The sequence below is a fragment of the Nannobrachium achirus genome (genome assembly GCF_963921795.1).
Source record: "Nannobrachium achirus genome assembly, chromosome: 2".
NCBI lineage: Eukaryota > Metazoa > Chordata > Actinopteri > Myctophiformes > Myctophidae > Nannobrachium > Nannobrachium achirus.
Window position 1 is genome coordinate 77,708,768 of NC_137811.1, and position 15,000 is coordinate 77,723,767.

Below are 15,000 nucleotides of genomic sequence, written 5' to 3' on the forward strand. Positions count from 1 at the left end.
TTAATCGTCATCACGCATCACATTTTGTCTAGGGGCAGGACTTAGGGCTGTAATTGTCTTGATATAAATCTCAAACAGGATTTTTTCACTTTTTTGGCATCTATTGTTAGGTATGGCCATATTATCACTACAGATATGCTCTAAAAGTGTGAAAAATGTGGAGATGCGACTGCGGAACTCACAGCGCGATAGAAACAAGACCCTGGATTTGGGCCTTGTTTTCAGGTGGTTTTCCATGGAACCAGACCGCGGTAGGAGTCCACACAGTCTGAAGACGGGCTTTTGGCGTGCGATGTGATACGATGCGATGCGATGCGATGCGGCGCGATGCGGTGCGGTGCGATGCGATGCGGTGCGGTGCGGTGCGATGCGATGCCGTACGATGCGATGCGGTGCGGTGCGGTGCGATGCCGTACGATGCGATGCGGTGCGGTGCGGTGCGGTGCGATGCCGTACGATGCGATGCGGTGCGGTGCGATGCCGTACGATGCGATGCGGTGCGATGCCGTACGATGCGATGCGGTGCGGTGCGATGCCGTACGATGCGATGCGGTGCGGTGCGGTGCCGTACGATGCGGTGCGGTGCGATGCGATGCCGTACGATGCGATGCGCGGGGAGCAACCATCCAAAACACAAGAGAGGAGCTTCGTTCTTTCAAGGACAACATTCTGTGCCATCCATGGACATTATTATATTATTATTCCTGTCAAAACCTCGACCAGCTGTCCATCAGTCTGTCAGTCTCTCACACGTCACACGTGACACTTTTGCCCTGCTCAGATCTCTGCAACCGTTGCCCCAATCCATGCCAAATTATTTGCACACACACTCCATCAATTCTCTCATGACCCTCTTCTAGTGTCACCATGAGGCCAATTCTTGCAAAACACATTTTTGGACACTGCTCCTACAGATTTTGCCCTAAAATCATCCAAATCGGTACACAATGTCTACACTCATGTCATCAACATGGATCTATCCCATATAGCGCCACCATCAGGCCGATTTCTTCAGACACTTTTTTGGACACTGCTCCTGCACATGTTGCTCTCAAATCACGCTGCGACATGACGGTCGCTTTTCTCCCGATTAGGGAGTCTTACTGGTTCCTGAACTGAGGGTTGGAAGGAGAAGGTAAAGGATAAAGCTAAAGGCTTGCCACCACACATTCCATCAGTCCACTTCTCAAACGGTCCACATGTGCCTTGGAATGTTGTGTCAACCATACATTTTTATTGCAATATCTACAAATATACAAAAAAGTCATTACTCATTTTTGGATTTACTTTGTCAGTGATTTGGTGCGCACTCATTTCTCAATGCAGAGGCAAATTCTAAACCCTTTTTTAATATTTTAATCACTTTTAACCTGACATGACCTTTTTTCAGCATGTCCTTTAAAAGAAAGAAAGTCCTGTATGTACTGTAGGCCTACTGTATGTACTGTAGGCCTACTGTATGTACTGTAGGCCTACTGTATGTGCTGTAGGCCTACTGTATGTGCTGTAGGCCTACAGTACGTACAGTAGGCCTACAGTACGTACAGTAGGCCTACTGTATGTACTGTAGGCCTACTGTATGTACTGTAGGCCTACTGTATGTACTGTAGGCCTACTGTATGTACTGTAAGCCTATTGTATGTACTGTAGGCCTACTGTATGTACTGTAAGCCTACTGTATGTACTGTAGGCCTACTGTATGTACTGTAGGCCTACTGCCCCTCAAAACAGAAAAGGATTTGTCCAAGCAGGCCTAGATGGACTCTGCACTGAGCTGTGCTGCTGTGCACTATAATACTGATCTACAATAGACCTCTAGGGACCTCTAGTGTCCTCTGGTGGTACTGCTTCCATAGTCAACAGAGTTCATGAAAGTCCTTTCTCACTCCCTCACTCTTTCATTCTCTCTTTCTTTCTTTCTCTCCCTCCACTTCCTCCCTCCTTCTTTATTTCCCTCATATCAGTAGCCATGTTTCCATAAGCTTATTCGAAAATAGGAAGCGAATTATCATAAATGTGCATTAAGACAAAGAGAATTTAGCCTGATTCCATTTGTAGGTGTTATTCTAATTAGCGACGGTTGCATGGGTTGATCGGGCAGATTTTTTCAGACTGAACCGAAATGTGAGAACTGCACGTCTGACTGCTGTGACTCGATCGCTGCACAGTGCACATCCTGCAAGTTTCAGCGTCCTCTGGAAGGTGGCCGATCTGCAAGCTCACACCGCGACGCGGAGACGCGGATGCAAGCTGCTGTGAGCTTGTAGATCGGCCACTTTTGGCACGCAACACTGTGTGATGAGGAAGGGTTAGCCATGGATGGCTTGGCTCCGGGCGGTGAAAACGGGAGGAATTTACACACGGTCCGTGTCACTCCGTGTGTAACAAACAACCGGTTTGTTTTGTGGGCTATAAGCGCTATACAATGGACGTTAAGCGGCAGGGGAAAGTGTTAAGTTGGAGGACGATATGGACCCAGAACGTCATAATTTATTCACATTTATTGTCTGACCCGTTTCCATTCACAAATGCGCATTTAGTTTATTCGATAAAGCCTCAAAATCCACCTCCTCCAAGCGGATAAAAGTTTTTGGGAATAATTAAAGTTTATTCGAATTTTGAAGTGTTTCCATAAAAACAAATTAAGCGAATAACCCTTAATGCGCATTAAGAGGTTTTATAGAAACGCCATTTACGCCTCTCTCTCTCTCTCTCTCTCTCTCTCTCTCTCTCTCTCTCTCTCTCTCTCTCTCTCTCTCTCTCTCTCTCTGAATCTCTCTTGCTCACTCACTCTCTCTCTCTCTCTCTCCCTCCATCTCTGTTGGACTCTCTCTCCCAGTTCTCTTCTCAGTGATGTCATAAATTATAATATTTATATATTTTATTTTGTCCCAGTGGGAGCCAAGGAAGGTGGGCGGGAACTCTTTGACGACCCATCATATGTCAACGTGGACAAGCCCCGCCCCCCAGCAGCTGCAGCCAATGGGAACACTCACAGAGATGCTTTTGACATGAGTGAGTTAACGACACATTGTGACGGTCGTAGATCGTCTATTATCACATTTACTATCACATCGATACTATGATGAACCTGTTTAACAAAAATAGCCTATACTACCTATAAGCTCCTCTGAGAGAGAGTCTATGAACTCCTCTAGAGTAACCATCCTGGCTAATGTGAACTTTAACAGTCCCCCAGCTGTCCTCTAGAGTAGTGGTTCTCAACCTGTGGGTCGCGACCCCCAGGGGGGTCGCCAAAAAATTTCGGGGGGTCGCCAGATTTCTTGGTAAATCTGGCGGTTCCCCGGGTATCTCCTGTTACCCGAGTGGAGCCGAGACAGGCCGAGATTGAATGAAAGAATGCATCAACTGCACTAAATACATCACGCCACAAGATGGCACTAAACGATGCAGCATGTAATCTGATGCTTTGTTTGTGACAAGTTGTTTAGAACTCACTCAGTCACAAGTCGACACTGCATGGGGCAGTTGGATTGTTATTATATTATTATAAAAGATTGTTGATATTAACGTAACGTTTTGGTTAACGGTTTACAATGGAGTTGTCATTGCGTGTTGTCATGCTCTGCAAAGCATAATTGGAAACTCAAAGCAGAAGGATATAATGAACAACACATGCGACAGAAAATGATAACATTAGCATTGGCTAGCCAAAGAAGAAGGAATAGACTAAAGAAAACATGGATTTATTTGTATTTACAAACTGTCCGCATTGATTGACTTACTGGTCTGGGAAAAGATCATGTTGTGACGAGAGACAGCACCGCTGACAGCAACAGCTGCAACCATTACCATGGCGACGTTTAGGTAAGAAAGACGTCACGTCTCATACAACTCTTAATATAATAACGTTGGCATTCTTTCATTTCGGGGCCACAGGTTCGGGTCTCAGAACTCTCGTTCTGCTCGGGTATCGGATCTAATTTTTCTAATAACAGGCGGGGCCGTTCGGACCGGGTCTGTCACGTTTCGGGGCTGATCGGGTAACGGTTCTCAAATTCCAAATTATAGACGGGGCCATATGGGTCCGGTTCCATTTTCCCCGGGTCCTTTTGGGTTCGGGTAGTTAGAATTGGACCCGTGAAGACCTCTAGTGCCCTGGCATACTTGGCAGGAATATTTGATAAACTCAACACATTAAACCTGTCGCTCCAAGGCTCAAACAATAACATTCTCAATATTTCTGATAAGATCGCTGGGTTTCAGAGGAAGCTGGAACGCTGGGCAACGCGAGTCAATGAGGGTAATATTGACATGTTTCCAGAGCTTGAGGATTTCATGGATAATTATGACATAAATAGAGACATCATAAACGGAGATATCATCTCTCATCTGAGAGGTTTGACTGATTGTTTCCGCAAGTCAGTCACTCAGATCCAGTTCAATTATATATTGTTTCTCCCTTTTTTTTTCTTTTATTGCTGGACGGTTTCATGTAACGTTACGAGCATAATTAATGCAGCTGTCAGATCCAGTTACATTATATATTGTTTCTCCCTTTTTTATGTTATTGCTGGACAGTTTCATGTGGCTAAAAACGTTAAGAACATAATTAATGCTGCAATAAGAAAATAAATGCGTCATTATTCATATCACATGTCAGTGTTGTTTTCTCTGCATAACGCTTTAGAAGTAGCGTAGTAGCAGTGAAAACAGCTGATCTACAATCTCACAATGCGGCGCGGTGCGGCGGGGGGGGGGGCGTGGTCCGTAAGGGCCGGGGGTCGCGAGTCAAAATGTGATTATTTTGGGGGTCGCGGCCAGAAAAGGTTGAGGACCCCTGCTCTAGAGTAACCATCCTGGCTAATGTGAACTTTAACAGTCCCCCAGCTGTCCTCTAGAGTAACCATCCTGGCTAATGTGAACTTTAACAGTCCCCCAGCTGTCCTCTAGAGTAACCATCCTGGCTAATGTGAACTTTAACAGTCCCCCAGCTGTCCTCTAGAGTAACCATCCTGGCTAATGTGAACTTTAACAGTCCCCCAGCTGGCCTCTAGAGTAACCATCCTGGCTAATGTGAACTTTAACAGTCCCCCAGCTGGCCTCTAGAGTAACCATCCTGGCTAATGTGAACTTTAACAGTCCCCCAGCTGTCCTCTAGAGTAACCATCCTGGCTAATGTGAACTTTAACAGTCCCCCAGCTGGCAAACCAAACTTGCATACAAAATACACAACCAGCCAAGAACCCTTTAACTTAACAGCCGAAAACCAGGAAAAATCCTCCCCACTATACTAACTTAACCAAATACTATAACTTAACACAATTAGTGCCTCTTAATCTGAAGGTTGCTTGGTGCCTCGGTGCCACGTGGTTTCCTCCATAGGCCTCCGCTATTATTTTGAAGGGCTGGAAGGGGGTTGTTTTTGTTTTTTTGGATTATCACTTGACGGCAACGATTACGTCATCTAGTCACATGACAGTGTGGGACAAGAAGATGAAGATGGCTGCGCCCTGCCTTGTGCCTTGTTTACATTTAGATCTGCTGCAAAATGTCTCAAAATGGCTATTTTGTTTAAATGAAGTTTCTTTATGGGACTCTCCATTGACTTAACATTGAGGAGCTTCACTTCGCGTGCACGCCCAACGTGCGTTGTAAACAAATCGCCGACATTACCGATGCGAGCGGGACCGGAGCGACATTAAGTAAGTAATAATATCTTTACTGTATATACAGTAAGATTCACAGTCCTCACCGTCAACGGCGCCATGGTATTAACCCTTTCAATGACAGTCCTCACCGTCAACGGCGGCAGAACAGTTAAGCAAATATTTTAATCAAACTTTAACCAACAACTCATTAAATTTAACCCAAAACGTTAACTGCATCTCCCAAACTTAAAGTCCAGACCAAAAAGCATAACAGTGCTTTCTGTACTCACCGGACCCCCGGAATGATTCCCAAATGAAGAATAACCGACGCCCCAAATTGGCCAATTGACTACCCACTGCATCGCAGCACTACCAAACAAATGCAGACGGGCAAATCACTTGATTCACCAAACTTACTGCATATCAAAATCAAAGTTTAGCACGAGACGAGCCCCCACTTGTTATGATCTTGGCCTAGGGGTGCCAGAGACCACAACAAAAAAGGGGGAGACGCAGTCAAACAAAGTTTAAATAATATTTATTAAAGAATAAAGTCAAAAGAATCAAACTATAACTAAACAGATGAGGTGTGTAATCAGTAGAGTCAGTAATGAAGTGCTGTATGGATGCATGGATTGTGTAGTGTCGTATGTGTTAGCCAAAGTGTTGAGAGGTGTGCAGGGGGAGAAAGCAAGAGGGGATCTGCCACAGGACTGGGGAGCAGAGCTTTATAGGGCGTTGGCACCCGGGCCCAGGTGCCTGACAATCTGTCTAACGGCCATCAATCAGCTGCTCCCCAAGTCCTGAGGGAAGCAAAGGGAAACACCAAATTAGAACAAAGCAAATACATATAACCCAACCATACCAAAGTGCCATATAACCATACCACCTATAACTCTCATAGTAGAGGGGACCGTCACATCATTTACTACTATCATATCGATACTATGATGTCGTTGTCAGAAACCAGCCAACGACATATCCATGTTTCAACTTCTTTCGTTTTTTTAAATAAATGGGTGCTATTGAACACCCTTTACAGTGCATTCACAACTGAAGAGTGTTTGGTCCATATTTGACTTCAGCTGAAGTGAGGGTATCCTGTGAGGAGAAAATAAGCAGTTTCAGTTTTGGTGCAGGAGACGGGTTTTCCTCCAATAGAGACACACGGGCTCCTACAAATTCACGCCCCCTATTGTGACAGCGGCCCCACTTCGGGTAAGGGAGAACGGTGCACTGCAGCTGCCGATGTAATCCCAATGAGAGGCATCTTGAAATATCTTAATTTCAGTGGTTGACTACTGAGGCCATAGCGATTTTAAAGTTTCCCATGAGTTTAATTTTGCCTTTTTAAAGTGGCATATCTGTCATCTTGATACATTACCTACAATATACTTTAATGTACTTCATCTGTGAGTCAAAAGTGCTAGCATTGGAAATCTTAAGGTTAGGTGTTCGCATGGTACACACGTCATGGACGCATCCCTTGAGGTTTTCAATACCCAGATACGCTTGTCTCTCCTGTATAATCAGGCTGTTCATTTTTGGAAAATGATCGCAACTCGCTTCTTCCAAACGGAGTCTTGCAGGTTATTTTTGGATTAATACTAACCTGGAGAATCCACTCTGTAGTTGAAAAAGTCGGGATCTTCAAAGTCGTCGCTCATAAACGCGACATAAAAAAGACAGTGATGTCACTGAAAAGCGACAGGTTCTGTGTCTGCCGTTTCCCCTCTTCTCTGTTAACATTATGGGTAACCCATTCAAGTGGCAAATTAAACATGACACACATCATGTATTTAACCCTAACACTAACGTAATGGCAACTTAAGTAATACATTGCTATTAACCCGTCCCAGTCCCACATTGTCCCACACAACTTAAGTAATACATTGCTATTAACCCGTCCCAGTCCCACATTGTCCCACACAACTTAAGTAATACATTGCTATTAACCCGTCCCAGTCCCACATTGTCCCACACAACTTAAGTAATACATTGCTATTAACCCGTCCCAGTCCCACATTGTCCCACACAACTTAACTCATTCTGTGCCAATCACGTGTATACACGTGATATATTAGCGCATCCCACAGTGCCAATCACGTGTATACACGTGATTCAAAAAAAAAAAAAAAATTTTTTTTGAAAATTCTTTTTAGAAATTTTTTTTTTGGACCCCATCAAAACTAGTGAACATGATTTCAATCGCGATTTTGCATGTTTAACCCCCATACAACCCCCATACAACTCAGGTAGCAGACCTCCAAGCTCACAACAGTGTAAAACATAATGGCTATTATCTCAAGAATGCCTGAACGGATTTCCAATCGGATTTGTTTGTTTGAAAGCTGTGAACAAACTGCACAAACCCACAACAATGCAATCCAGGATTGCATTGGATTTTTTAGAGCTCATTCTTCTCTGTTTTTTTCCCATGCATGAGGTGTGCAAGGTTTAATCATGGCTAAGTTGACGAAAATAAGGCTTTTAAAATGCTTGGTAGCCAATAGCTAACTTCAAGCTAACTTCATCCTCTTCCTGTACATGCACAAAGGAAAGTGTTTAGGCAAGTCATGGCTGCAGGGCTTCTGCATATACCAGCATATCTCTATGGGATTGTCTGTGGCACACTTGGCCCCCTCTAGTGGTGAAAGGGTGGCATTAAATGAGTTAAGTAATACATTGCTATTAACCCGTCCCAGTCCCACATTGTCCCACACAAGCGGTGCTTCTGTACCGTAGGTAGTACAGTAGGTTAAAGGCCGGATGACACTCAAAGAATTTTAACATTATGTTACTGTAGGTCACGTGGTCTTTCTCCAAACAGTCTGAAAAGGAGGCGGGGCCGTATCCGTTAGTAGTGAATGTATACTTTGTCCGTCGTGCGGTGCCGCGCACAACGTGATGCGTTGTTGTTAGCTTACGGCTATTTTTCTGATTTTATAGCGAATGCTGTATAATTTTTACCCCTAGAACTGATAGTTTTAAAGTTGGTTTAGAAAGTCGGAAACACACCTCGGACAGCTTTTGTTGGAGCAGTTTCAAAAGATAATGATATGGATAATCAACTCCGCCCCTCCCCCCCATATTATCCCAATCAAATTAATTTATTTCAGTTACTGTACAGAAAGTACTACTTTCAGTACAGTAACTACAATAAATTAATTTGATTGGGTAATTTAAAATGGGGGTACATGACATCATTAAAACAATTGGCTAATTTGATAGCCATAATTAGCTGTTTTGGCCGTGTCACCCGACCTTCAAGTAAAGCCTGTTTCCCTCTTCAGAGCCGTTTGACGATGCGCTGGGCGTCTCCGGCCCCTCCCCCTCGGCGGGGGCGGTCGTCTCCTCCTCCTCCTCTGGGGGTTCGGCGGGGGGCGGGCCGGTCTCGGCGGCGCCCCCTCTGGTGGAGCAGCTGCAGTGCGAGCTGTGGTTCCACGGCAGCTTGTCGCGGCGGCAGGCGGAGCGGCTGCTGGCCCGCGACGGAGACTTCCTGGTCCGCGAGTCGGGGACCACCCCAGGACAGTACGTCCTGACAGGACAGCAGGGGGGGACGCCCAAACACCTGCTGCTGGTCGACCCCGAGGGCGTGGTGAGCACGCACACACACACACACACACGCACGTACACACACACACACACACACACACACACACACACACACACACACACACACATTAGGGCATTAACGACTTGTGATCTTCGACTCAACTCAGTAAAAAGTTGAGTTGAAGTCGACTTTATCGTTTGATGACGTCATCACACACGGCCCCCCAATTATTTTGGGGGGTCCCCAGATGATTAACTTAATGTGAAACATTGTTTTCTCACTCAACAGTAAACAAACCAAGTGTATAGAGGGTATCTGCACATTTCTAAAGTGACAATTTAAGGACTTGTTAATACCTCTAAAATGACAAATTAAACATTGTCCAAATTGTCAAATATATAGAGGCAGAAACTGTGAAAATAGCTGATCTACATGCTCACAACGCCTCGCGATAGATCTGCTATTAGAAAGTATTTTTCTTTTTGCTTTTTTTTTTGAGTGGTGCTAACCGCTCCTATAGACCTCTTTTTTACCAAAACCATGATGTCACAAATGATGATGACATGAGTCCGCTAGACCAATGAAACACTTCGATTCTGTTGATCTGTCCATGATGTCATAGTCACATAGGCACCCGATTGGTTAACTCTTGATTTAGAACGAGTTTAGGCCGCCTAAATACGTCATAAAAAATTATTGAGCAGTGCTAACCTTGAATTTCAAAATTGTATTAGATCGGGACAGGACAGGAGTCAGGTCAGGACGTTCTTTGAATTTCTCAATTGTATGAGTCATGTATTTATCTATATTACATGAAAACAAACCACACTTTTAGACAGAGCGCTTTAATCACAGGGCCCTGTCTAAAAGTGTGGTTTGTTTTCATGTATTATAGAGATATCCAGCTCAAGACAATTTTGAAATTCAAAGAATATAAATAAACAGCTTATGATTATCATGTAGATCGAAGTACGAGCTTTACCACGCCTAACCAACCCCATATCCTGGACACTTCATGGGAGCGAAAATACAGTAGAACCTCCTTCTCCTCTTTGGATCTGCAACTACTGTTGAATTTTGTACAATCGGTCTCTCATCTTGCCGGCCTTCTGGCTAAACTGGGACAGTGATCATGAAGGTGATACCTATAATAATGTCATGTTTGGCAGATCCTTGCGGATGTCAGCACTGAGTGACAGAGAGAATGTTTGCAAGATGTCTAGAATGTCTAGAACCACTCCACAGCAGATGTGGGAAAGTCTCGACCAAACAAGTCCAGTATTTGTCTGCAACTCTACAGATCCTTTTGTCATTGTCAAGTAAAGCAATAGAAACTGTGCATGACATTCCAGCTGCTCTTCATGCTCTTTGGTCTTGGGCTTCTCAGCCATCATTTTGCAAGAAGACATCAAATATCGTCCCAACAGAAATAACACTCTGCCAAATGCCAGACTTGTCTTTTCGAATGACTTTGTCTTCAAAGTATCTGAACATGACCTTTCAGGGTCATTAGAATGCACTATCCTCATGTATTCTAATCTTTAGGTACCGGTATGTAGACATGGCAAAATCCAGCTTATGGTCCTTATGGTCCATGCGGCGGATCTCAGACATGTTCCTCATTTGCTGCTGGACCAGCGAGGCCTCAAACACCACCAGCATGAAGAGTGTGAACACACTGTAGTACCAGTACTCATCCAGACACCACAGCCCCACACAGAACACCTGGAACACAAAGAAGGGGGCGGTGGCTCTCTCCCTGAAGAGCTCCAGGAAATCAGGCACCATCATCTCAGCGCGGTTGGTGCCGTATCGCTTCTCTGCCGCTCTCAGGTCTGTCTCCTCCTGGTAGCCACGCCACACCTGGAAGTGGCTCATTGGGTGGCTGATGGGGAACGCCACCGGGAGGAAACATTTCTTCTCCTCTCGGTCGAAGACGTAGCGGATCTTCTGAAACTCAAAGGACAGAATCTCCTCGCCATCCTCACCCTGGTCCCTCTGGAGAGCCACGAGCTCAGCAGAACCGTTATTTGGCGTATGTACCAACTTTGCCAGGGTGGCCTTTTGTGGGTCAGGTTCCTTGGAGCAGGTGAGCCAGCAGTGCACGTGCACGGACCAATAGCCACCCCTCAAAAGCTCCTAGTTAGATCTCGGGACCAAGCTGACAGTCCTCCGCCAGGCAGGCCACGCACCGTCTATCCCATCCCCTGTCTTCTGGTCTCTTTCTGGCAGAGACTTTGCCCGAGGCTCCTCTTGCTGGCTAACTGGCTGTTAGCAGTGCACTAAATTTCAAACCGATACTGGTTTAAAGATGAAGTGCCATGATTTCACTATGGAGACTTCCTAATTGTTGGAAGTCTGATCATGTTTCCTATATATCATCTATTGTGATGTAGAAATGACATCATGTAAATGATTGAATGGAATTGGTTTATATTGATGATGTATATTGTGAATATTAATTATTAACCTAGTGATTGTGAATGCTAGCTTGACGATGCTGATAAATGCTGACTTGGAGATTGTGAATACTAAACTGCTCATGTTGAATTCGGCTAATTCATGGTTAGAACAGCTATTGATTGATCACGGCCATTTGATTGAAGACACACAAAGCATATTTGATTATTTAAAGAAAAACAAGGCTTGAAAATTGTCCACAATGTATCTCCCTAAATATATTTGCACCGCTCACTTCGCACGGGTGAGATTTTTACTTTGACTCTCGACTTTCTCTGGTGGGAGTCGAATTGTGTAATGAAGTCACTGAGTCGACTTGTCGACTTTTTCGTTAATGCCCAAACACACACACACACACACACACACACACACACACACGCACACGTACACGTACACGCACGTATACACACTTTTGGACAATTTAGTTATGTCCACATAAGGACATATCCACCTCAGCCCTACATACCTTTCAGCCATTTGAAAAGAGCTGATCTTTATACATTTGAACATGTCAAACAGGACATCCTGCATAACGACTACTTCCTACTCTTGGTACTTGTTGAAGCGGTGAAAGCCGCTTCCAAGGAGTGAGAATGTCTGTCCCGTACATGTCCCCGTACATGTCCCGTGCATGCAGAATTAAGGATTGGTCAAGCTTCACATGACAATTTGGCCCTCCAGACAAAATCATTAATTCATTAAGAATTCATAGAAAATATAGAACTAAAGCACATAGAAAGTATAGCTCTAGAACACACAGAATAAAGATTCACCGCTTCACTTCGAACCAAGGTTTGATTTTTTACTTTTACTCAAGAAAATGTTGAATTCCAGACTTTACATTTCTACAATGCAATATTGATACATTTACTGAACACACAGGGTGATTTGTAATCCTGAATAAAGTCGGGATTACAAATCCCACCGTCGAGTGTTAAAGGACAACTTTAGTTTTTTACAACAAGGGTTCATATTTTAGATTGTAATCAAAGAATATAAAAGATGAATGTTAAAATGATTTCATTTACTTCTTTCTATTGTTTTAGAGATTCTTATTTCAGTGGTTGGGGGCATGCGTACAAGTGGCTAAATATGTCATTTTACACAGAATAAGCCCATTCCCAAGATACAACGCAACCTTTCATGGTTGGATGTGACTTATGGGGGCTAGGAAATCTGGAAGTCTCAGTTGGAACTGTTACCCCCGCGACCCGATTCCAGATAAGCGGTTGAAGATGGAAAATGTTACTGTAAATAGCAATAAAGAAACTGCTGGCTTATTGTGTCTAAAAAGACATATTTAGCCACTTGTACGCATGCCCCCATGCGTACGCATGCCCCACATTTTAGCACGGTAAACGTGATAAAACAATAAAACAATAGAACGAAGCAAATGAAAACATTTTAACACTCACCTTTTCTTTTCCCTAATTACAGTCTAAAATATGAACCCTTGTTGTAAAAAAACAAAGTTGTCCTTTAAGTCTATGGCACTGAAGCAAAAAGACATGTGCCCCATTCACACAGTGTGTAGTGGTGCCTGGGAAGAGCTACACGGCAGGGAGCCTCCCTCTGAGCCGCTACACCCATAGTGCTGCAGGACAGAGCAGCGTACACACACATACACACACACACACACACACACACACACACACACACACACACACACACACACACATACACACACACACACACACACACACACACATACATACACACACACACACACACACACACACACGCACGAGCGCATGATCGCCGTTAGAAAGCATTGTAAAATCACCAGAAAACGCTGGCACTGAAATAGTTACGATTATTTCTAAATAGCTGGCACAAAGCACAAGAACTGCTTCCGGTTCTTTCTCCCACCTATGGGATGAACCAGAGGTTCTTTCTCCAGCCTATGGGATGAACCAGAGGTTCTTTCTCCAGCCTATGGGATGAACCAGAGGTGAGCTTTTCCACCGCTTGGTTCCGAACGGTAAAGGTGGGTTTGGAACCATTCGCAAGAATGAACCAAAAGGTTCCAAGAAAGTTCTTTCTCTTAGGGGTCTTTTACACCAAAAGAACCGGTTCCAGAACCAGTGCCGGTTCAACTTTCTTGGAACCTTGGTTGGTTCTTGCGAACCGGCTTGCGTTTCCACCAGATTGAACCATGATTGAGAACAATAGAACTCCTAACTGGTTCAGTACCATTAGGAGAAGGCACGCTCTCTGCTGGAGTCTTGTGGAGAGGTCTGTAGTTTCTTTGGGTGCAGATTCTAGTAGAATTCAGAATGAAGGGAATATCCGCACTCTCTTGAATGATGACTTTTTAAAATTATTTATTTATTTAAGCATGCACAGCAGCAGCAGTCTATTTAGAGAAACGGACGCGTTTCGGCCTACTGGCCTTCCTCAGCGTTTCAAACTCAAACTGAGTTTGAAACGCTGAAATTCAAGAGAGTGCGGATATTCCCTTCATTCTGAACCATGATTGAACCAGAGGAACCAAGGATTTTGTGGTTCCCGTTCGGAACCAACTTTTACGGTTCGGAACCAATTCCGGTTCTTGGTGGAAAAGCTCACCTCTGGTTCATCCCATAGGCAGGAGAAAGAACCTCTGGTTCATCCCATAGGCAGGAGAAAGAACCTCTGGTTCATCCCATAGGCTGGAGAAAGAACCTCTGGTTCATCCCATAGGCAGGAGAAAGAACCTCTGGTTCATCCCATAGGCTGGAGAAAGAACCTCTGGTTCATCCCATAGGCGGGAGAAAGAACCTCTGGTTCATCCCATAGGCAGGAGAAAGAACCTCTGGTTCATCCCATAGGCAGGAGAAAGAACCTCTGGTTCATCCCATAGGCTGGAGAAAGAACCAGATGCGGTTCTTTGCTGGTGGAAAAGGCCCACGAGTGTGTTACTGTTTACAGTTTAGGCATTTAGCAGACGCTTTTAATCCAAATCGACTTACAATAAGCAGATACAAAACATCACAATAATAAACAAGATTATATGTCAGAACATCAACAGCAATATAACAAATGCAAATGGATATCTATCTAGAAAAAAAAACACAATATAATCAAAGTTCTAAAAACCTAAAAACAAATGTTAACTAGCTTCATGTATGGTCATTGATTTTCCAGTAGTGCTAAGGGTTTTAGGGGGAGTCTGAAAAGGTGAGTCTTCAGTCCACGGTGAAAGCTAGCGAGTGAGTCCGTTGTTCTAAGTGCGACAGGGAGTTTATTCCACAGCTTGGGGGCCAGGAGGGCAAACTGTCTCGGACAAGTGGATTTTTGTCCTGGGGTTTTTAGCGAGGGTTCTGTCAGCATCCCTGTGTTGGCTGATCTGAGTGAACGGGTGGGGGTGTAGGGGTGGGGGTGTAGGGGTGG

The 15,000-nt window shown here is 44.4% G+C and overlaps 1 protein-coding gene across 1 annotated transcript in view; it reads left to right on the top strand.

Annotated features, from left to right (window-relative positions):
- The window catches only part of shc1 (SHC (Src homology 2 domain containing) transforming protein 1), an 87,582-nt gene that overhangs the window by 71,515 nt on the left and 1,067 nt on the right, over nt 1–15,000 (top strand). The window contains 2 exon segments of the mRNA XM_080753146.1: nt 2,896–3,015; nt 8,906–9,210. Coding sequence (XP_080609272.1) covers nt 2,896–3,015; nt 8,906–9,210 — 425 coding nt within the window.